This window comes from Leptodactylus fuscus, chromosome 3 (assembly GCF_031893055.1).
Source record: "Leptodactylus fuscus isolate aLepFus1 chromosome 3, aLepFus1.hap2, whole genome shotgun sequence".
Taxonomy (NCBI): Eukaryota; Metazoa; Chordata; class Amphibia; order Anura; family Leptodactylidae; genus Leptodactylus; species Leptodactylus fuscus.
In genome coordinates, this window is record NC_134267.1 from 57,181,113 (window position 1) to 57,206,350 (window position 25,238).

Here is a 25,238-nt window from a genome sequence, read left to right on the forward strand (position 1 = left end):
AGTGCCTGTGAACAGTGTTCATTCATACAGCAGTGTATACACAGCAGAAAGATGTCAGGATCAGAGGAACAAAACAAGCCCAACCGGGAGAAATTCCTTGAAGAAATTAAGAAGGTTGTTGAAGAAGCCAAAAACAAGACTCCGGAGGAGCTGAAAGTGAATTATAAAGGGATTCTGTATCCCAGTGTCCTATGCAGTGAGGCCACTTTTAAGGCATTGGAGTTATTTGAAGCCCGAGAAGATGATGTGTTGATAATAACATATCCCAAATGTGGTGAGTAGGGGAAGGGAGTAGGACTACATGAATATCAGGGGAGTAACATTGCGTGTATTAGTCTCCCAACCATAGAACAGCCTTAGGGCTCCTTTAGATGTATATATTTTATTTTGTGTATTGCATTTAAAACCGGTGTGTTTTTCAGATATTTCTATAAAGGATGTGGGAAAAATTACTGTACTAGCAAGCTGTGTTAGGGTGAATTCACACTGAGTAAACGCTAGCTTATTCTGAACGTAAAACACATTCAGAATAAGCGGCGTCTAAAGCAGCTCCATTCATTTCTATGGGAGCGGGGATACGAGCGCTCCCCATAGAAATGAATGGGCTGCTTCTTTCACTCCGTGCAGTCCCATTGAAGTGAATGGGGAGTGCCGGCGTATACGGCAAGCTCTGCTCATGCCGGAGCGTACACGCCGGCACTCCCCATTCACTTCAATGGGACTGCACGGAGTGAAAGAAGCAGCCCATTCATTTCTATGGGGAGCGCTCGTATCCCCGCTCCCATAGAAATGAATGGAGCTGCTTTAGACGCCGCTTATTCTGAACGTGTTTTACGTTCAGAATAAGCTAGCGTTTACTCAGTGTGAATGCACCCTTAATGTGCAAAACGACAAAAAACGGTATAATGCAGTGCTAAAACATTAGTAGGGCTAGTTCACACAGGGCCAAAGGGGCGGATTTTGACAGCGGAATCCACATCATAATCCGCCCCTTTACAATGGTGGTCTATGGAGACCACTAGTGTGTTTTTTTTTTTTTTTTTTTTTTTTTTTCCGCTATCGGCAACTGCCCATAGCGGAAAAAAAGAAGCGAGCTGCCCTTTCTTCAGGCGCAACCTCCGGCGTCGGCCCATTCATTTGAGCCGACTCCGGGGTGGGGGAAGATGCGACCGAGACATCTTGGCAGGCAGGTTTTGACCATATTTTGACTTGGCTCCCCGAGTCAAAATATGGTCAAAATCCACCCTCCGTGTGAACGAGCCCTTAGACTAAGGCTGCGTTCACACAGAGTTATTTGGTCAGGAATCTGCCTCAAAATCCTCCTCCAAAAAATGCCTCACCATACAGTCCTATGTCACCTGCTTTTTTCTTTTTTTTCCCATTAGATATGATTGTAACTGAAAAGTCTGTGGAGGGAAAACTCCCTGAAATTTCTGTTCCAAGCGCTGCAGGAAGAACCGCAATGTGTTTTCATGCTGCGGTTGTTCCAGCAGCGCTTCAGTGCTGCGTTTCAGGCCTGTGGGGCCTTAGCCTAAAAAAGCTGCATTTCTGCAACGTAAAAACTTATCCTCAAAAACTTTTCTCTATAGGATTTCAATATGCCACATAGACTTCAAGGCTAAAATCCTATGTTGTGAAAACGCAGCGTTTTTGCTGCAGCAGAAACATCACAGAAAAACTTACAGTACCAGCAAAGTGATTAAGATTCTGGCTAATCCCATCCACATGTTGCAGAAAAAAAAATCAACTGTTGAAAAGCTGCATTTTAAAAAATGCCGGCATTTTACACACACACACACACACACACACACACACACACACACACACACACACACACACACACACACACACACACACACTATAGTTATCCATTGACACAAACTATAATGTTCCAAAGTGTATACTATCCCATAGCGGCTCCTAAACACAGTATAATGTCCCTCAGTGGCCCCTACATATATTGAAAAATTTGGGGTTTAGACATGGGTTACACTGGACATGGGTGAAAACACTGGAAAAAAATAAAAAAAAAAATTCTAGTAAGTATATAGAATATTTTGCAGCATCCCAGAGCAATGCTGCTATATGTTTTGTGTTTGTACCTCAGAGTTGTCTCATGTGTCTTGTCTGTGTATGTGTTTATGGTGAAAACAATGTCTGCCATTTTACTGTACATATGCACTTTTCTTTGCACCTTCTTGCTGTTTGAATGATGTATACTACCTTATGACCAATCACAGGCCACTGGGCGGGGCTTAAGGAAAGGGTTTATAGTCTCTATCAGTTGTAGTAAAGTCATTCCAGTGGTTGGGAAGTCCAGTGGTTAGTAGTCCAGTCATTGAGAAGTCCAGAACAGGTCTAGTTGCTGAAATACAGAGTTCCAACTTCAGTCATCAACCCGAGTTCTAGAAGTCAAGCCATTCTATTTCAAGGTACAACCAGAGGCTGCCTCGGAGTTAGTGAGAGAACTTTGGGGGTTCCCGAGAGACATTGGTGTCCGTGCCATTAGGAGTTACAGAGGTACCGTATAGGTACGGAATCAGGACCCATAGCCCCTTACAGTCTGCTGAGTTAGGGAGTGGTACGAGAGGAGGATAGGAGAAAAGTATGTCAAGTACTACAGTGTTATATTACCGTGGCTAAACTATTAAAGGGATTCTACTATTAAAATCAAATTTATTTATTTTTTTGTCGCTGGCACGTAGGAATAGCCTTAAGAAAGGCTATTCTTCTCCTACCTTTAGATGTCTTCTCCGTGATGCTATTCGGTATAAATCTTGGTTTTTGTTGGTATGCAAATGAGTTTTCTCTCTCAGCACTGGGGGCGGACCCCAGCACTCAAACAGCACTAGGGGCATCCCCAATGCTGTGAGAGAACTCTCCAGTGCCGTCTCCATCTTCTTCAGGAACGGCCTCTTCACGCGTCTTCTCCCGATGCTGGGGGTCAAACTTCTAGGCCTTGGGCAGAGCCGCAGGGCATGCCCGCGGTCACAAGAAAAACTCCCCGAACAGTTTACCAAACTCAGATGTGAATGAGGCATAAGCCAATTCCAGAAGTAAACCTATACAGAGAAAAATATAATGAAAAGATGTGTACCTCTTAGCTTTCTTGTAGGTCAAAGAAGTACTGTGGAGTAATGATAGGAAATGGTTTTCATTGTTGAACATGTTTTTTTTTTTACCTTTCCCTCTCTTACCATTTTATATCCTCATAGTAGAAGTTATAAAACATAAGAATAAAGTAATCCTACTACTGCCCATTAAATGAATCTGGCTGGTGCTAGCTAAGAACAAAGCCAGATTGTATGTTATGGCTTTCCCTGGTCACTACTTACAACACTTCCTTATGGGTTTTAAAAAATGTGAAGCCAAGGTTTTGTAAAAATTGTCAGATGTTGAAATTGTATTCTTACCTGACCTTGGAACCTTCTACTTAGTTCCACTTCTGATTTTGCAATTCAATCTAGCCACATGTGTAATCCAAATAACACTCCAATGTTTTTCACCATTTTACTCACAAATTTCTATCATTTGTATCATCATAAACATGCAGTAAGTTAAACATTATCACTATTTGGCTTCCGACTTGTGACCCTGAGTTTTGGCAGGGTATTCTGAATGTGACGTATCTGTGTCTAAAAAAACTTTTCTCCTCTGTCTTGGCAGTGTCTGTCACCACTTTTCAGTTCATCTGAATTAAAGGGGTATTTCCATAACTCTTGTTCTGCAGCCTCCAGGCTCTGTGCTCTCTTCACTTCCTGGAATTCTCGGCACATTGGTGGGCGAGGTTTCACTTGCTCTGCTATCTACTATGTTTGCAGGGTAATGAGGGATTGGTTGTAAATACATTACCACAGTATAAAGCTGATGTGGAAACTGATATAGCAGAGCTGGATTTGAGTCAGCTTGCATTACATACAGAGGTAATGGACTCCTTATTTCAGACCTTATCAGCCAAATTCAATTAAACCGGCTGATAAGTGGAAAAGCTGAAGATAGACAGCACAGTAATCCCAGAGCTCTCACCTCCCCCTCCCCTCTATGAGGAGCTCCATTGCTTGTCAGCCCCTCCCTCCCCCCTGAGAGCAGGCAGCTACCTCACTTGGGAAATGAGCAGATAAGCCCAGTGGCCATAGAAACGCAGTGTCAACAATGAAGTGAATAAATTAAGATAGCGGCCAAACAAAGCAGTTTTGATAAAGCAATGTATTTAGGAAAAGTCTTAAATCCACATAAACTAACAGTATAGATAGGATGCTTTTCATGGGACAACCCCTTTAAGGAGTCCCCAGGACTTTAGGCACAAACAATGGCCATTCTCTTGAGGACAACATTTCATTCAAGATACTGAGAATAGTGTTAATGGTTGTCTGCACTTGCTGCTGTTAGCAATATGCTCACATGGTCCCAAACACTTTTTTGAGATATTTTGCTTTTACCCCATTGTAATTGATACCACAGAACTGGGAATACATACTGTGATCATGGCTGTACATTCATATACCTTCTATCACTTAAACTTCCTATATCTACCCATCACATAGATAAATGACACTTGACTGAGCAAGTCACAGAAGATAATCTGACAAATAATTCTTTGTATGAAGTGCAATAGAAGTGCTGTCTCACCATACAGGAGAAGTAGTAGATGTTTCCCAGAAATGTAAAGTCTTTTGCTAGTGGGCCTCTCCCATCATAACTTTATTAAATGGAACCTGTCAAGTGTTTTTCCCACCCTAAACCGGCCCCAGCATGTCCCATCTTGACTTTTCAACAACAAAAACTTTAGCGAGGGCACCATAGGAAAGGTTATTGTTTGATGCACACAGTGGAGTTAGTTTAGGGTGGAAAAACCTGACAAGTTCCCTTGAGGTGGCTTCACAGATTCTGCAAAATTCTAGAGCAGTCTTATAAAATGCTCCTTCTTGTACATTTCCTTATATAATCTGTCTATAACCAGCATATCTTTGTTGTATTGCCTGTGATTTACACCAGTAGATTCACACCGATCACATATGTAGTACTTTTAACATAGTATTTTTAGGTGTAAAATTAGGGCGTGGCATGCAACCTAAAATTTGTTAGACAATAAGTGGTTCTCTTTTTTATGGAACTTTGTCAGTAACTCCCACCACTAATACCTTAAGTTTACTTCTGTTCACCTCTGTGCTGGAGTATCCGAATGGAGATTCCTTTGCAGCTTGTGTCCAATATCACCAGACAAAAAAGTCTTGCCAGTTCGACTATTTTGTCTGATGGTTTCCATTTTAAAGAACGGACACCCAATGGATCCCATTATAGGTAATGGGGTCCGTCGTGCTCAGGTGTGACCACTGGTGTAGTAGTCTACCTTTCTTACTGTGGTTTGCTGAGAACTCTTCCCCATGTGCCCCTGTGAACATGTCTGCTTGGGCACCTGATTTTTATTTTATTTTTTTGGTCCTGCCCATTGGTGTCTAGCACCACCCCTTAGAAAGAAACATTTACAGGCGGAGAGCACAAAATTTAGGTGTGCCATTGCAAGATAAATTAAACTTTTACAGAAATCATATTGTATGTCATTTTTTTGTTTTTAGGAAAAGAGACAACTATAGGAAATGCTGTATATATTGTTCTATGTTACTGTATGTACAGTAGTATTTTATATAGTGTAGCATAGTATATATTAAAAACCTTTAATTGTACTGTACTTTGTCATGAACAATACCTACAGAATTTGTGCTTTATTGTGTTTTAGGAACAAATTGGTCAATACAGATACTTCATCAAATGCTATTTGAGCTTCACAACAAAGAGCCTACAATAGACCAAGCTATGCTTGAGTTCGGAAAACCAGACAAATTTGAGGTTTGTTGTTTAAGTAAGATTTCCCATTAAATAACTTTTCATCTAAATGTAGATACTGTATATAGGTCTGCCATGTATAACTCAAGAGCAAGAAAGAGCACGTCAAAATCTGGTCCAATAAACACTGTGTAAATCCAGCCTGATAGTGGGGAGATATTAGTGCCGAAACCAATGGCACAGATATCTCCACCACCAGTGCACACGCAAGGAAAGCCATCATTGCGCTTTTGGCTTTCTAGTGGTATCTAAAACCTCACATTCATGAATGGTCCTCTTTAACCCCTTAAGGACCAGGCCATTTTTTGGTTTCGCATTTTCGTTTTTCCCTCCTCACATATTCAAGAGCCATAACTTTTTCATTTTTCAGTTCACAGAGTCACATGATAGCTTATTGCTTGCGGGACAAATTGTACTTTGTAATGGCACCATTCAATATGCTGTGCAATGTACTGGGAAGCTGGAAAAAAATTCAGAATGAGGCGCAATTGGAGAAAAAATGCATTTGCGCCATTTTCTTATGGGTTTAATTTTTACAGCGTTCACTGTTTGGTACAAATGACATGTTACCTGTGTTCTACGTGTCAGTACAAACGCGGTGATACCAAATTTATATAGTATTTGAAATTTTTTGATACTTTTAAAAAAAAAAATGATAAACTTTGCAAAATAGAAAAAAAAAATTGTGTCATCATGTTCTAACACCTGTAACTTTTTCATATTTACATGTATGGAGCTGGTTGTGGTGTCTTTTTATGCGAGACAAGATGACGTTTCTATTGATACCATTTGGGGAAAGATCCGATGGTTTGATCACTTTTTATTCAATTTTTTATAGGAGGCAAAGTGTTGAAAAAAACGCTTTTTGGCTGTTTTTATTTTTTTTGCCGCTACGCCGTTCACAGTACGGGATAAATGTTTTAATATTCTAATAGTTCAGGCGTTTTGGAGCGCAGGGATACCTAATATGTTTATGTTTAATGTTCTTTAATTACTTTTATAGCTGATCTAGGGAAAGGGGGGTGATTTGAACTTTTATATATTTTTTTTTTTTTAATACTTTTAAAAACTTTTTTTTTTCTTCTGTTACATTTATGATCAGACCCCTTAGGTACCTTGAAACCTAGGGAGTCTGATCGCTCATACTATTCACTGCAATACTACAGTATTGCAGTGAATAGGAAAATCGCAGCACTTCTATTAGACGATGCCTCACCGCCCTCTTGTGACGTTCAGGAGGGAGGCGATCGGCAAAACATGGCGGCGCCCAAGCCGCCGCCGCCGTTTACACACTGCGGTCACGTTTGACCGCAGTGTGTAAAGGGTTAACAGCAGCGATCGGCTCGGGCACCGACCGCTGCTGTTAGTGGCAGGTCCTGGCTGTATTATACAGCCGGCATCTGCCGTGTATGGAGCGAGCTCAGCGTGTGAGCTCGCTCCATACATCCCCATGCGACCCATGACGTACAGTTACGTCAAGGGTCGCTAAGGGGTTAAGATTGAGGGAATTTATTTAAACCAGTGTTCTGTTCATCAATGTCTTATGGTAAGTTCACACAGAGACTTTTGGTCAGGATTTTGAGGCAGTATTCACCTCAAAATCCTGACCAAAAAGACGTCTCCCATTGATTTCAATGGGAGCCGGTCGGGTGATCTTTCCGGGAGCCGGCTTGTTTCAGCTCCTGGAAACAGAAGCAAGATGCTCATTCTTCTTCTTTTTTTTTTTTTTTTTTTTTTTTTTTTTAATGTAGATTGTGAGCCCCACATAGAGCTCACAATGTACATTTTTTTTTCCCCCTATCAGTATGTCTTTTTGGAATGTGGGATGGAAATCGATGCCAACACAGGGAGAACATACAAACTCCTTGCAGATTGTTTTTTGCCCTTGGCGGGATTTGAACACCAGTACCCAGCGCTGCAAGATGCTCATTCTTCAAGCCGTTTCGCCTCGTGATTCGGCCTGAAGACACTCCCTCCTCCTGACTAGGCCCATTCTTTGGGCCTAATCCAGAGCAGAGCGTGTGACACCCCATGTGAACTTACCCTTAAGTAAACTCTTCCTATGTCAGTCCACCAATGGCACAATACTTGTAACTTTATTCCTTATGCTTCATTGATATTACTTTTAATCTGCTACTCCATATTTGTCAGAATGTAAAACTTCTCCACAGTCTATACCAAGCATTTTGATAAATTCTGTATTAAATTCTATAATACTTTTAGTAGAATCTACTGTTCTCTGAACAATGCTGCCTAGACTGTTTTCCTTTTTTTTTTTTTTTCTTAAGGACCTGAAGCAAAGACCTTCACCAAGAGTGTTCTCATCGCATGTTACTTATGAGAATATCCCAAAATCTTTCTTTGAAAAGAAGACAAAGGTATAGTAGCTGTCAGTATATAGCTAGATTCTTCATAAAAGGTAGGAATTTTTCATGATAGACTCATCTCACTCAGATATATGAACTGCCTAATTCATTAAAACCTACCAGCTATTCATCAATAAATAATACTGGTGAATATAAGAAACTTTATAATATATATTAGATTTTATTAAAAACGTTTCTTCACAGGAGAGCAGTATTAGAGGTTTGCTGTAAGAAGTAAAATCCTCCAAATAAATAGGCGTATCTCTGTCCCTTGTTTTGCTTGTTGCTGGTATACCTTTAAGATCTGCTTTTCACCAGTCTCTGAATAAAGTAGAAGTATGGCATGGCTTAGTTCCAGACCTCCCAATTTTCTTAAACGTGGCAAGCACAGCATAAAACAGTAAAAAGATGTAAATATGCTTGCAAACAAATTAGCAAATTTTGATATAAAAAAATAGGTCTAGGCAATTTAATAATACCTTTCAATAACACAATATATCAAAGAGGTTATTGTCATATTCATAAAATAGGATATCAATTTTAGGTTGGTCGGGGTGCAACTGCCAGGACTCTCAGGGAGAAGTGGGTTGGCAACAGCGATCACTCGCCATACTTTTAATAGTAGTGGTCATGAGAACTGCAGCGGTTGCCTTAGACTTCAATAGAACAACCACTGTAGTACCTAAACCCACTACAATTAAATATAGTGAGTGAGTGTCTCTGTTTCAATGTCATGAATGTCCTTGGAGCAATGGAGTGATTCAGCACTGGTTACTCTTATTCTGCACTGCTTCTGTGTGACTGTCCTAGTACACAATGGTTATTGACTTGCAATAATGCAATAAGATGGTTAGTATTTATAGTTTTTGTATAATGTTAGGTCCCAGGGCCATGAAAGTTCCCCTAAAAGTACCTTCACCAATCTCTATAGATTTACATATTTAGGGGTAGATGCTATTTTATTATTTACATGCAAATCACCATCCATTGTGTATGCTGAACATTAAATTGTTTTAAGGGTGCATTCACACTAAGTATACGCTGAGCTGATTCTGAACGTAAAACACGTTCAGAATCAGCGCGTACAAAGCAGATCCCATTCATTTCAATGGGAGCCGGCATACGAGCGCTCCCCATTGAAATGAATGGGCTGCTTTTGTTCCCTTATTGGTTTCAATGTTATACGCGCGTATCACATTGAAACCAATAGGGAAAAAAGCAGCCCATTCATTTCAATGGGGAGTGCTCGTATGCCGGCTCCCATTGAAATGAATGGGATCTGCTTTGTACGCGCTGATTCTGAATGTGTTTTACGTTCAGAATCAGCTCAGCGTATACTTAGTGTGAATGCACCCTAAGGGTGCATTCACATGGAGGAAAATGGTGCTGAATTTGGTGTGGAATCCACGTCAGATTCAGCGCTGAAAAAATCCTCCCTTTGACTTCAATGGGTTCCTTTTTCTGCGCCATTTTCCTCCGTGTGAATGCACCCTTAAACTGTTAACTTTCTAGCTGTGTATAAAACCTGCAAATCCCAAACGTGATGTCTTGCCTTTTCCTTTCTATAAACATAAGTTGTTTATAAGGACCTGGCATTAATACTACGAGAATTCCTAGTAACTTGGTACTTAATATTTTTATTACAGATCTTGGTAATTCTTCGAAACCCAAAAGATGCCGCTGTGTCTTATTACCATTTCACAAACAGCAACCCCGTGCTTCCCACATACGGTTCTTGGGACTTGTTTTTCAAGGATTTTATGTCTGGAGATGGTAATTTAACAATACATAAATTATGTGACTATGCAGATGATTATTTTATTTTGGAAATGCCTAACATATACTTGAGGAACCCATCAGGTTGTACATGTAGATCCAACTGTAGGCAGCATGTAATATAGCAGGATTGACTGATATTTTCCCAAAAAAAAATATATTATTCAGCTCCGCTCCTTCGGCTCTTGGACATGCAAGCCACAAATTGGACTGCATTCCCAACAAGATAGGTTCCTGAGAAATGTAGACCACTTAAGGCTAAGGCCCCAGGTAGTGTCTTGCAGAAAAAAACAGTGGCAGTGACATTGCTTTTCACAGAAAGTCCAGAGGTTTCCTCTGTGAACTTTGTGCTTCCTCTATACCTATAGGGAAACCGTTGGTGTTTACGTAGGTATAATTGACACAATGCGATTTCCAAAACCGCCACACTTGGCTCCAGCCTAAAATTAGACCTCGCAGGCAAAAAATTTACCGCTATTTTGACTGTGATTTGGGGCATTATAGTTGACATTTTTATCACTTACACCAGTCCTTGGTTGGTTTTCTTTAGACAAATATTTTTCAACTATCAACGTTCTTCTTGCAGCGCTTTAAGGGCTCATTCACACGGGGGGCAAAGGGGCGGATTTTGACAGCGGATTTCGCTTCAAAATCCGTTCCTTTTACAATGGTGGTCTATGCAGACCGCCAGGCTTCTTTTTTCCGCTAGCGGTGGGCTGCTGCTAGCGGAAAAAAGAAGCGACATGTCCTATCTTCTGGCGGAAGCCTCGCGGGTTAAGCCGCGCGGCTTCCGCCCCCGGCAGCACTCTCCTATGTCGGCTCATTCATTTGAGCCAACAACGGAGGGGAAAGCCACGACCGCGATGGTTGCAGGCAGGCTCGCCGTGTCTCTCTTGGTGTCAGAACCCGCATGGGCAGTTCACGTGTGAACTAACCCTAAACATAATGTTTGTGGAGTTTTCCTCCGAACTTTCTGTTGCAATTATATCTACAGGAAAGCTTCCCCTGTTTCTGCAGATATAATTGACAGGCTGCAATTTCCAAAACTGCACCAGTTTTAACCGCAAAGTGGGAATAGGATTCGCATGAATCCCATCCACTTTGCCTGTACTGTATAACGCTGTGATTTTCCCTGTGGTGTTTCCGGGAAAATCGCGGCGTTTCCGGACTGTGAGGCCCTGGCCTTAAAGGGGTTGTCCCATAACAAGGATCCTATCTATACTGCTAGTTTATGTGGATATAAGACTTTTTTCTAAATACATTGCTTTATCAAAACTGCTTTGTTTGGCCGCTATCTTAATTTATTCACTTCATTGTTGACACAGCCCTTGCGATTATCTGCTCATTTGTCAAGTGAAGTAGCTGCCTGCTCTCAGGGGAGGAGGGAGGGGCTGACAAGCAATGGTGCTCCTCATATAGGGGAGGGGGAGGTGAGAGCTCCAGGATTACTGTGCTGTCTATCTTCAGCTTTTCCACTTATCAGCCGGTTTAATTGAATTTGGCTGATAAGGGCTGAGATAAGGAGTCCCTTACCTCTGTATGTAATGCAAGCTGCTTAAATCCAGCTCCTCTGCTATATCAGTTTCCACATCAGCTTTATACTGTGGATCATAGCAGATAGCAGAGCAAGTGAAACCCCGCCACCAATGTGCGAGAAATCCTGGAAGTGAAGAGAGTACAGAGCCTTCAGGCTGCAGAACAAGAGTTATGGGAATACCCCTTTAATAAGAATGTGACCAGTGAAGGCGATGCTATGCAAACATCCATAGTTTACAGGCCAGTTGGTGAATACTGTCCCTAGTGTATTGGTGCAGTGTCCTAGTGATCTTCTTAATAGTATTAGTCCTTTATTTTATGCTACTGCATATTAGGTGATTCTCAGAGATCTAATTCTGCAAACTTTGTATACTGTGTATTGACTTGCATCTTAATATATTGCCTTTATTTCTAGGATATGTTCTTTAACATATTTGAGTTCATAGCCCAAAGAGAGTTGTATGAATTTAGAAGGCAATGTATGCATTTTATTTTGAAATGTAACCCGCATGGGCAATGTCTGGTATTACTGTTCAGCCATATTCGGGGGTGGTTGAGCTGGAATACTATAGCCCTGTGACAAGTGGTAGAGCAAATGGAAAAACTTTCATGTGATCTCTTTTGCTAAAAGAATGTGTTTGTGCTGTTTGGTGTCCTCATCTAGAGCAGTGCAATGTTATGTGTACACTCGTAATGTGTTTACAGGGAACTTTACGGCATGCTGATACTGTACTTTAGTAGATATATGGCAGGTAAATATTCATCTCTGAAACACAAATTAGAATCATGGATCACAGTACAACTAAATAACAGCAGCTACAACAGCTCCAGCGAAGACTTGTAGGAAGGGGAAATTTTAGTGCAAAAAAAAATCTGAATTTGTCAAAGGACAATATTGAATGATAAATGTAATTCCCCTTGTTCTCAATGCTATACACAATTCTGTAAAGTCTTTTATTACTAATTGTTTACTCTCTATCTTAGTAATTTATGGATCATACTTTGACTATACTCTTGGCTGGGAAAAACATATTGATGATGAGAATATACTTATACTCACATTTGAAGATATGAAAGCGGTGAGTAAAAGATTTTATACAAATATTAGAGATTTGTATTTTTTAAAGAGGTTAATGGTAAAGAGCCATATTTCCTAGGAAAAAAGAGAATTTGTATGCCTATAATGTTCTGCGGACATTAGCATAACAATTATCATGCAGGTGGGCTTTATTATACCTGCATATTTTTGTGTTAGCAAAGTCTTTTTTTTTCTGTTGGTTTAGGTATGTATCTGAAAATCTAGAAACAGTGCTTTGTATGTGGCACCCAAAGGAGCCTGTATGAAGCACATGAAGGCAGAGTAGCTCCATATTAGGGTAAGTTCACACAGGGTTTTTTGGACCGGATTTTGATGTGGAATCCACCTCGGAATCTGGCTCCAAAAAACATCTTCCATTGACTTCAATGGGAGCTGTTTGCTTTTTTTTTTTTTTTTTTTTTTTTTTTTCTGCTCATGGAAAAAAGAAGCAAGCTGCCCTATGTTGTGGCTTTCCCTCCCAACTAGGCCCATTCATTTGGGCCTAATCCAGCATCCGGGCCAAAAAATGGCTAGCCGCGACGGAATGCTGGATTAGGCCCAAATGAATGGGCCTAGTTGGGAGGGAATGCCACAACATAGGGCAGCTCGCTTCTTTTTTTCCACGAGCAGAAAAAAAAAAAAGAAAAAAGTTAACAGCTCCCATTGACGTCAATGGGAGATGTTTTTTTGGAGCCCGATTCTGAGGCGGATTCTGCTTCAAAATCCAGTCTAAAAAAACCCATGTGAACTTACCCTTAAGGTGTTTGTCCATGAGGCTTAGGAAAAATGTAGAATCACAGATTTTGTATTTCTTTTGTTGAAATAAAGGCATGTATGTAAGGCCTTGTTCACATCTGCGTTGGTAATCCGTTTGAGGCAGTCCGCATGGGGACCCCCCCCCCCCCCCCCCCCCGAATGGACTGCCGGATGCATTTACCAGCAGTGTGCAGTGTAAGAACACGGATCTACATAGACTATAATGGGGTCCGTTTGTTTGCCGCACCTGTAATCATCACTATCAAGAACTTGCTGTAGGGATGATGTAGGGGGCCCTGGACAACAGATTGCACAAGACTTTAGTTACGCCACTGGCTAGAACTCCCTGGGAACAAGATTGCAGGGGCCTGATGCCTTTGTATGGCTGTTAGGGACCTATTGAAGATTCCCAGGGCTGCCTATTTAAATTCCTATTAGGCCATGAATTACACCACTTGCTTATAAACAAGATCTAGAGATTGCAAAAAATAGTGGTTACAAAAAAAAAAAAAAAGATTTAAAAAAAAAACAAAAAAAAAACCTTACACATTAATTTCCTATCCTAAAATGTTAAAAAAACAAAAAAACAACTAAAAATCAAAATCTATCACACATATTGGATATTTGGATATTGCCGCGTCTGTAAGGACCTTAGAAATTCAACTGTAATATTATTTTAACCTCATTATCAGATTTAAAGAAAATATTAACCAAAAAAGCTTTATAGAAAGCAATCAAAAAGCGTTATGTTCCCTAAAACGACATAAATAAAAGCATCAGGTCTTCCCACAAAAAAATAAACCATACACAATCCCGTTAACAAAACAATGAAGTTATGGATCTTAGAAAATGGCAATGAAAAAAAAAATATTACAAATAGAGGTTTTAGCTTGCAAATGTAGTAACATTTACAAAACTATACAGTCAAGTTATTTGACTTAAAATTAATAGCATGAAAGGGCAATAGCAAAATTACTTTCCAAAAAAATAGTTAATAAAAATTAATCAATGATATAGCTCTACCTCATAATAGTGAAATACAACACTACCAAAAAATGCTCTCATACAGTTAAATTTATGGAAAAATAAAAAGATATAGGGGTTAAGCATGTGATAAAGGAAAAATGCAAAAAAAATGTTTTGATTACCAAAATGCTAAACAGGCGGGTCACTAAAGGGTTAAATAGATTGTTGTTTCCATGAGTCTTGTATGTGAGTAGAATACAGTACAGCTTCTGTTGTATCTTCATTGAAAGAAGCAGAGATATCAATCCAGCCTGACACCACCATCTACCTGACTTCTTTCTACACTGAAGATACAGGAGAAAGCATTCCATTTCTTCTTGTATATATTTTTATATCCCTAGTAGAAAACTAAATTGTGATATTTATGGCCACTGAAATAGTACACAGTAAGGTAAGGCATAATGTTAACAGTCTCCCAATTACCGTATTTTTCGGACTATAAGACGCACTTTTTTTCCTCCCAATATGGGAGGAAAATGTGTGTGCGTCTTATAGACCGAATGCAGCGTGTGCAGCGTCTGTGTCCTGTCTATGAGGAGCAGCACGGAGAGCAGCACGGTGCCTGCCTGCTCTGCCCCTCCTTCCCTGTCTGTGTCGCGTGTTTGCAGGAGCGAGATATGAGAGGCAGCGAAGTAGGGGCGGGCCAGACAGGTGAAGGAAGCCTGGTTTCAAGCTTGCCGAGAAAACCACGCCTCCTTCTCCCGTCTGGCCCGCCCCTCCTTCACTGCCTCTCAGATCTGGCTCCGGCAATGATGCCACACAGACAGGGAAGGAGGGGCGGGCCAAACGGGAGGAGGAGGCGTGGTTTTCTCGGCAAGCTTGAAACCACTCCTCCTTCACCCGTCTGGCCCGCCCCTACTTCCCTGTCTGTGTGGCTTCATTGCAAGAGCCAGATCTGAGAGGCAGTGAAGGAGGGGCGGGCCAGATGGGTGAAAGAGGTGTGTTTTCAAGTTTGCTTAGAAAACCACACCTCCTTCACCCGTCTGGCCCGCCCCTTTTTCTCTTCTTGCATAGCTTCACTTCCATGGATGAGATAGATTAGATATAGATGGATAGAAAGACAGACAGACACAGACAGATAGATGGATAGATAGGAGATAGATAGGTAGATAGATAGATAGATGGATAGATAGATAGATAGATAGATAGATAGATAGATAGATAGATAGATAGATTAGATAGAATAGATAGATAGATTAGATAGATATATGTTCAAATCACCCCCATATCCCTAGAATACATATAAAACAAAAACATTACTGTGAAACACATACACATTTGGTATCCCTGTGTCCGAAAGCCCCCGGTTCTATTTACATTGGTGAAATATTATATTATTAGGTTATTAAATATTTCACCAATTTTTTTTCCTTAAAATTTTTTTTTCCCTATTTTCCTCCTCTAAAACCTTAGTGCGTCTTATGGTCCGGTGCGTCTTATAGTCCGAAAAATACGGTATGTCTTGAGCCATCACCATACCGTATACTCACAGCATGGCCCATAAATATATGGCATGGTGTGATTTACAAATGGATTTTATAGCCCAAGCCTCATGACTATAGTTGTTGGTAAAGTGCTCATGACTTTTAATATCCAGGTGTATAGATAATGCTCAGTGTGCCCTGCGATAAAGAAATATTTTAGTACAATGTGCTACTTTTTTCTTAAAGGATCTCCTTGCTGAACTGAGAAAAATTAATGACTTCTATGGATTAAATCTGACTGATGAACAACTGCAGAAAGTTCAAGAGAAAAGCACTTTTAAGTCCATGAAAGAAAATTCTGGTGATACACATGGGAACCTTGGAAATGTTTTCTTTAGAAAAGGTGAGTAGTTAAAACCTCTGAGGATTTCCTTTTTGTTTTGCCCTTTTGTGTTTTTCTTAACCTAAACTCATACCACGTGAGAGGTGTACTGTTACCAATAAAATCTCTTGATTTATACACCAAGGGTAGGCTCACATTACTGTTATTAATGTCCATTGCGCTCATCCATAACAGGAGAAATAGACAGTAAACAATACATATAGATATGGCCCCCTCTTCCTGGTGTCCATCTGGAAAGAAGCTGGGAAGCTTGTTTCATGTTTTTACTTTTCTGATGGGGAAAAAAGTCCAGCATTCCAAAGTTATGAAAGCAAATGGTAAAACAGGTTGTGATATTCCATTTTCTATCCATTCTGTATTCCTTGCCTGGTTTCTTGCACTGATTTTTACTGAACTAGGGTTGTGTACTGGCTCTTGTATAATGCAGGGAAGCTGAAGCTGGAAGGTCAATTGAAACAGTTACATCTCAGATGTTACAAAACGGTGGTTTTGGCATCATATGAAAGACAAGGTTCTTCTCTCTTCTTACACGAAGATCCCTAATAGAGATGAGCGAACAGTGTTCTATCGAACACATGTTCGATTGGATATCAGGGTGTTCGCCATGTTCGAATCGAATCGAACACCACGTGGTAAAGTGCGCCAAAATTCGATTCCCCTCCCACCTTCCCTGGCGCCTTTTTTGCACCAATAACAGCGCAGGGGAGGTGGGACAGGAACTACGACACCGGGGGCATTGAAAAAAATTGGAAAAAGTCATTGGCTGCTGAAATCAGGTGACCTCCTTTTTAGACGAATAGTGGATTTCAAATCCGGGTCATATGAGAATGTGAACTTTGTGACTATGAGACAGGGATAGCTGTACAGGCAGGGATAGCTAGGGATAACCTTTATTTAGGGGGGAATGTTATTAAAAATAACTTTTTGGGGCTCTATCGGGTGTGTAATTGTGATTTTTGTGAGATAAACTTTTTCCCATAGGGATGCATTGGCCAGCGCTGATTGGCCGAATTCCGTACTCTGGCCAATCAGTGCTGGCCAATGCATTCTATTAGCTTGATGAAGCAGAGTGTGCACAAGGGTTCAAGTGCACCCTCGGCTCTGATGTAGCAGAGCCGAGGCTGCACAAGGGTTCAAGCGCACCCTCGGCTCTGATGTAGGAGAGCCGAGGGTGCACTTGAACCCTTGTGCACCCTCAGCTCTGCTACATCAGAGCCGAGGGTGCGCTTGAACCCTTGTGCACACTCTGCTTCATCAAGCTAATAGAATGCATTGGCCAGCGCTGATTGGCCAATGTATTCTATTAGCCTGATGAAGTAGAGCTGAATGTGTGTGCTAAGCACACACATTCAGCTCTACTTCATCGGGCTAATAGAATGCATTGGCCAGCGCTGATTGGCCAGAGTACGGAACTCGACCAATCAGCGCTGGCTCTGCTGGAGGAGGCGGAGTCTAAGATCGCTCCACACCAGTCTCCATTCAGGTCCGACCTTAGACTCCGCCTCCTCCGGCAGAGCCAGCGCTGATTGGCCGAAGGCTGGCCAATGCATTCCTATGCGAATGCAGACTTAGCAGTGCTGAGTCAGTTTTGCTCAACTACACATCTGATGCACACTCGGCACTGCTACATCAGATGTAGCAATCTGATGTAGCAGAGCCGAGGGTGCACTAGAACCCCTGTGCAAACTCAGTTCACGCTAATAGAATGCATTGGCCAGCGCTGATTGGCCAATGCATTCTATTAGCCCGATGAAGTAGAGCTGAATGTGTGTGCTAAGCACACACATTCAGCACTGCTTCATCACGCCAATACAATGCATTAGCCAGTGCTGATTGGCCAGAGTACGGAATTCGGCCAATCAGCGCTGGCTCTGCTGGAGGAGGCGGAGTCTAAGATCGCTCCACACCAGTCTCCATTCAGGTCCGACCTTAGACTCCGCCTCCTCCAGCAGAGCCAGCGCTGATTGGCCGAATTCCGTACTCTGGCCAATCAGCACTGGCTAATGCATTGTATTGGCGTGATGAAGCAGTGCTGAATGTGTGTGCTTAGCACACACATTCAGCTCTACTTCATCGGGCTAATAGAATGCATTGGCCAATCAGCGCTGGCCAATGCATTCTATTAGCGTGAACTGAGTTTGCACAGGGGTTCTAGTGCACCCTCGGCTCTGCTACATCAGATTGCTACATCTGATGTAGCAGTGCCGAGTGTGCATCAGATGTGTAGTTGAGCAAAACTGACTCAGCACTGCTAAGTCTGCATTCGCATAGGAATGCATTGGCCAGCCTTCGGCCAATCAGCGCTGGCTCTGCCGGAGGAGGCGGAGTCTAAGGTCGGACCTGAATGGAGACTGGTGTGGAGCTATCTTAGACTCCGCCTCCTCCAGCAGAGCCAGCGCTGATTGGTCGAGTTCCGTACTCTGGCCAATCAGCACTGGCCAATGCATTTCTATGGGGAAAAGTTAGCTTGCGAAAATCGCAAACTGACAGGGATTTCCATGAAATAAAGTGACTTTTATGCCCCCAGACATGCTTCCCCTGCTGTCCCAGTGTCATTCCAGGGTGTTGGTATCATTTCCTGGGGTGTCATAGTGGACTTGGTGACCCTCCAGACACGAATTTGGGTTTCCCCCTTAACGAGTTTATGTTCCCCATAGACTATAATGGGGTTCGAAACCCATTTGAACACTCGAACAGTGAGCGGCTGTTCGAATCGAATTTCGAACCTCGAACATTTTAGTGTTCGCTCATCTCTAATCCCTAAGTGTATAATTTTCAGAGATATCACTAGTTGAAAACAGTCAGGATAGGCGTGTGTGTATATATATATATATATATATGTGTGTGTATATAGTGCCTTGCGAAAGTATTTGCCCCCCCCTTGAACTTTTCAACCTTTTGCCACATTTCAGGCTTCAAACATAAAGAGATAAAATTTTAATTTTGGGTGGAAGAATCAACAACAAGTGGGACACAGTGGTGAAATGGAATGAAATTTCTTGGATATTTTAAACTTTTTTTAACAATGAAAAAACTGAAAAGTGGGGCGTACAATGTTATTCAGTCCCTTTACTTTCAGTGCAGCAAACTCTCTCTGTTCAGTGAGGTTCTGTAAATGATCCACTGTTGTCCAAAATGACTGATGATGATAAATAGAATCCACTTGTGTGTAATCAAGTCTCTGTATAAATGCACCTCCTCTGTGATAGTCTCAGGGTTCTGTTTAAAGTGCAGAGAGCATCATGAAGACCAAGGAACACACCAGGCAGGTTCCGAGATACTGTTTTGGAGAAGTTTAAAGCTGCATTTAGATGCAAAAAGATTTCCAGACTTTGAACATCCCAAGGAGCACTGTGCAAGCAATCATACTGAAATGGAAGGAGTATCAGACCACTGCAAATCTACCAAGACCCGTCCGTCCCTCTAAACTTTAATCTCAAACAAGGAGAAGACTGAGCAGAGATGCAGCCAAAAGGCCCATGATCACTCTGGATGAACTACAGAGATCTACAGCTGAGGTAGGAGAGTCTGTCTATAGGACCACAATCAGTCGTACACTGCACAAATCTGGCCTTTATGGAAGAGCGGCAAGAAGAAAGGCATTTCTCAAAGATATCCATAAAAAGTCTTGTTTAAAGTTTGCCACAAGCCACCTGGGAGACACCAAACATGTAGAAGAAGGTGCTCTGGTGAGATGAAACCAAAATCCAACTTATTGTCCACAAAACGTTATGTTTGGTGTAAAAGCAACACAGCTCATCAGCCTGAACACACCATCCCCACTGTCAAACATGTTGGTGGCGGTATCATGGTTTGGGCCTGCTTTTCTTCAGCAGGGACAGGGAAGATGGTTAAAATTGATGGGAAGATGGATGAAGATGAAGAAAACCTGTTGGAGTCTGCAAACGACCTGAGACTGAGACGGAGATTTATCTTCCAACAAGACAATGATCCAAAACATAAAGCAAAATCTACCATGGAATGGTTCACAAATAAACGTATCCAGGTGTTAGAATGGCCAAGTCAAAGTCCAGACTTGAATCCAATCAAGAATCTGTGGAAAGAGCTGAAAACTTCTGTTCACTAACGCTCTCCATCCATCTTCACTAAGATCAAGCTGTTTTGCAAGGAAGAATGGGCAAGAATTTCAGTCTCTTGATGTGCAAAACTGATAGAGACAAACCCCAAGTGACCGGCAGCTGTAACCGCAGCAAAAGGTGGCGCTACAAAGTATTAAAGCAAGGGGACGAATAATTTTGCACTCATCTTTTCAGTTTTTTCTTTGTTAAAGTTTAAAATATCTGATAAGTTTCGTTCCACTTTACAATTGTATCCCACTTGTTGTTGATTCTTCCCCAAAAAATTTAAATGTGATATCTTTATATTTAAAGCCTGAAATGTGGCAAAAGGTTGAAAAGTTCAAAGGGGCCGAATACTTTCACAAGGCACTGCATATATTGCAACATTTATTAATGTTACAAATCATGTAAGAAAAGCAAAAGTTAATTAAAAGTTTATGCACAATATAACATTTCAAATTGTATTAATTTTCATTATGAGGAACTTGAGTGCTTAAGGCATGCCTCTTAATTAAAACAAACAAACAACCTTTCATACATTCTACAGGTAAATATAAGTATACTTTGTAATATATCTTATTTAAGAAATACAGTCCTATGAAAAAGTTTGGGCACCCCTATTAATCTTAATCATTTTTAGTTCTAAATATTTTGGTGTTTGCAGCAGCCATTTCAGTTTGATATATCTAATAACTGATGGACACAGTAATATTTCAGGATTGAAATGAGGTTTATTGTACTAACAGAAAATGCGCAATATGCATTAAACCAAAATTTGACCGGTGCAAAAATATGGGCACCTCAACAGAAAAGTGACATTAATATTTAGTACATCCTCCTTTTGCAAAGATAACAGCCTCTAGTCGCTTCCTGTAGCTTTTAATCAGTTCCTGGATCCTGGATGAAGGTATTTTGGACCATTTCTTTCTACAAAACAATTCAAGTTCAGTTAAGTTTGATGGTCGCCGAACATGGACAGCCCGCTCTCAAATGATCTGAAAACAAAGATTGTTCAACATAGTTGTTCAGGGGAAGGATACAAAACGTTGTCTCAGAGATTTAACCTGTCAGTTTCCACTGTGAGGAACATAGTAAGGAAATGGAAGACCACAGGGACAGTTCTTGTTAAGCCCAGAAGTGGCAGGCCAAGATAAATATCAGAAAGGCAGAGAAGAAGAATGGTGAGAACAGTCAAGGACAATCCACAGACCACCTCCAAAGAGCTGCAGCATCATCTTGCTGCAGATGGTGTCACTGTGCATCGGTAACAATACAGCGCACTTTGCACAAGGAGAAGCTGTATGGGAGAGTGATGAGAAAGAAGCCGTTTCTGCACGTACGCCACAAATAGAGTTGCCTGAGGTATGCAAAAGCACATTTGGAGAAGCCAACTTCATTTTGGAAACAAAGATTGAGTTGTTTGGTCATACAAAAAGGCGTTCTGCATGGCGTCCAAAAAGAAACAGCATTCCAAGAAAAACACTTGCTACCCACTGTAAAATTTGGTGGAGGTTCCATCATGCTTTGGGGCTGTGTAGCCAATGCCGGCACCGGGAATCTTGGTAAAGTTGAGGGTCGCATGGATTCCACTCAGTATCAGCAGATTCTTGAGAATAATGTTCAAGAATCAGTGACGAAGTTGAAGTTACGCCGGGGATGGATATTTCAGCAAGACAATGATCCAAAACACTGCTCCAAATCAACTCAGACATTCATGCAGAGGAACAATTACAATGTTCTGGAATGGCCATCCCAGTCCCCAGACCTGAATATCATTGAACATCTGTGGGATGATTTGAAGCGGGCTGTCCATGCTCGGTGACCATCTAACTGAACTGAACGCGAATTGTTTGTCCAAAATACCTTCATCCAGGATCCAGGAACTGATTAAAAGCTACAGGAAGCGACTAGAGGCTGTTATCTTTGCAAAAGGAGGATCTACTAAATATTAATGTCACTTTTCTGTTGAGGTGCCCATACTTTTGCAGCGGTCAACTTTTGGTTTAATGCATATTGCACATTTTCTGTTAGTACAATAAACCTCATTTCAATCCTGAAATATTACTGTGTCCATCAGTTATTAGATATATCAAACTGAAATGGCTGTAGCAAATACCAAAATATTTAGAACTAAAAATGATTAAGATTAATAGAGGTGCCCAAACTTTTTCATAGGACTGTATGTTACCTTTTTCCATTTATCAAGTTGAGTTACTTTTTACATTTTGATCTATGAAAAAGGGAGGGAGAGAAGATGAAGGAAAATACACAGATAAGTGCTAGAGATAACAGGCTATTAGTGTAAAGAATGAGGCCATTTAGCAGCCTGTTCTCTCCATAGAGTTCTGTGTGTGAGCTGGATATGGCTACAATCCTATGTAAACAAATAGGCTGATAAGAAGAGTAGCCTGATAAATGGAAAAGCAATAATATAATATTATTATTATTTTATTATTATTTATTTATTTTATAAGATATATTCTTATATTCACCTTTACTATTCAGTTATAAAAAGTTGTTTCATTATTGGAGGTACATCTTTAACCAAGCTCAGGTTAGGGTATATGGTAAGAGAAAGGCGGCCCTGCCATATCTAAACTTGTGCCATACAATACATTTTTAGGCATAATACTTAGGACAGAGCCTAGATCACATAGCTTGTATGGTAGTGCATGGAGGCTACAGTCTGAGTGCTGCTGTACATAATCCGCTAAATGTCCTATACATGGAGTTATTCTTCCTAGAAGCAATACTTGTTTCATGAAAGGGTGCCAGCTATTCATAACAGCGGAGGAAGCTGCCACAGGGCCTGGGACATTAGGGGCCCGGTGACAACTGCTACCTCTGCTATCATTATACTAGGGGGTCTTTGCAGACCCCCGAGTATAATGATCGGCGGACCAGGAGAGGTAAGGGAACGAAAAAACACACCTCTCCACGATCCTGCCAGGCCTCCTTCCATCTTGTCTGACGTCACATGAACCTAGCCTGCTTCCTGGGTCATGTGACGTCCGACGTCATAGAACAAGGACGGCAGCGGAGAAGACAGAGTAGGAGCCGGGGACAGGTAAGAAACAGTAATTTTTTTACGTTTTTATTCCCCCGGATCTCCGATTATTATACTCTGGAGTCTGAAAAGACCCCAGAGTATAATAATTGTTTATGGGTATCCACTATGGGCTATAATACTGTATGCAGGGGCCACTATGGGGGATAATACTGTATGCAGGGGCTACTATTGTGGATAATACTGTATGCAGGGGCTACTATTGTGGATAATACTGTGTGCAGGGGCCACTATGGGGGACAATACTGTGTGCAGGGGCTACTATTGTGGATAATACTGTGTGCAGGGGCCACTATGGGGGACAATACTGTGTGCAGGGGCCAGTGTGGGGGATAATACTGTATGCAGGGGCTACTATTGTGGATAATACTGTGTGCAGGGGCCACTATGGGGGACAATACTGTGTGCAGGGGCTACTATTGTGGATAATACTGTGTGCAGGGGCCACTATGGGGGACAATACTGTGTGCAGGGGCCAGTGTGGGGCATAATACTGTGTGCAGGGGCCACTCAGGGACATAATGCTGTGAGCAGGGGCCACTATGGGCTATAATACTGTGTGCAGGGGCCACTATGGGGGACAATACTGTGTGCAGGGGCTACTATTGTGGATAATACTGTGTGCAGGGGCCACTATGGGGGACAATACTGTGTGCAGGGGCCAGTGTGGGGCATAATACTGTGTGCAGGGGCCACTCAGGGACATAATGCTGTGAGCAGGGGCCACTATGGGCTATAATACTGTGTGCAGGGGCCACTAATGGACATAATACCATGTGCAGGAATTACTAAGGGATATAATAGAATGCGGAGGAGGGGGTCGGTCGAGGTCTTCGGTGTCGGTTGGGGGGGGGGGGTATGTCAAAAGTTCGCCACGGGGCCCCGCCATTCCTAGTTACGCCACTGTAGCTAACTGCTATTTACATCCATATCTATAGTCAGAGTAAACCTATTAGTAAATCTGCTTTTAGTCTCTTACCTGATATGCCCTTCATGAACAATCTCCGTTTTTGGTTTGTAGACATTACTACTGGACACCAGCTATCTGCCATACAAGGCATAAAAAGTTGCTAATGAAATCTAGACCAGCACATATCAGTGTGCAGATGCATGACCCAGTGGAGGGTGCCCTTTAGTTTTTGAAGAGGCATGCACCTCATAAAGGCTATGGCCCCACGTGGCCTCCTGCAACAACAAAGCACTGCGGAAAGAACCGTGGCGGCAATGCAGAGTGATTCTTTCCTGAGCATTTTAGACAGAAAGTTTGCAGAGGTTGCCTCTACAGACTTTGTTTCAATTATACCTATGGGGAAACCGCCGGACTTTCCGTAGTTATAATTGACATGCTACGATTTCCAAAACCCTGCTGGTTTCTGAAGTTGCTGCATGTTTGCAGCGTGGTTTTTACCACAAAGTGGGCATGTGGTTTACTAGAATCCCATCCACTTTGCTCTGACTGTAAAATGCTGCGATGTTTTTCTGCAATTTTTTTTTCCCAGCCAAATGAGGCTTACCCTCCGCTGATGCAGGGATATGAAGACTGCCATTGAATACACCTGTCCTCATAAATTTCTCCCTATATTTTTTGGATTTAGTTGAGTGTTTTTTTTTTTTTTGTTTTTCCTGCTTTAAAATTTCGATAGTCTTTTCCGAACATGTGATATTCAAGGTCAACTCTAGCAGTAAAAATTCAGTAAAAACTATCTTGTTTTTTTTCCAAGGTGAAATTGGGGACTGGAAGAGCCTTTTTACAGAGGAACAGAGCAAAGAGCTGGATGCCAAGTTTGAGAAGTATCTTGCTGGAACAAAACTTGGAGAGAAGATAAACTATCCCAAATATTGTACATTTTAAATAGAATATTAAATTTCATGATTTAATAAAA

General features: G+C 41.5%; 1 protein-coding gene across 1 annotated transcript; it reads left to right on the plus strand.

Annotated features, from left to right (window-relative positions):
• Window positions 1-25,238, plus strand: LOC142197382 (sulfotransferase 6B1-like). Its single transcript, XM_075267619.1, has 7 exons — window positions 1-274; window positions 5,738-5,847; window positions 8,133-8,222; window positions 9,857-9,983; window positions 12,507-12,601; window positions 16,053-16,209; window positions 25,077-25,238. Exons 1-7 carry the CDS (start codon window positions 52-54, stop codon window positions 25,205-25,207), a joined length of 933 nt encoding a protein of 310 aa, XP_075123720.1. The 5' UTR covers window positions 1-51; the 3' UTR covers window positions 25,208-25,238.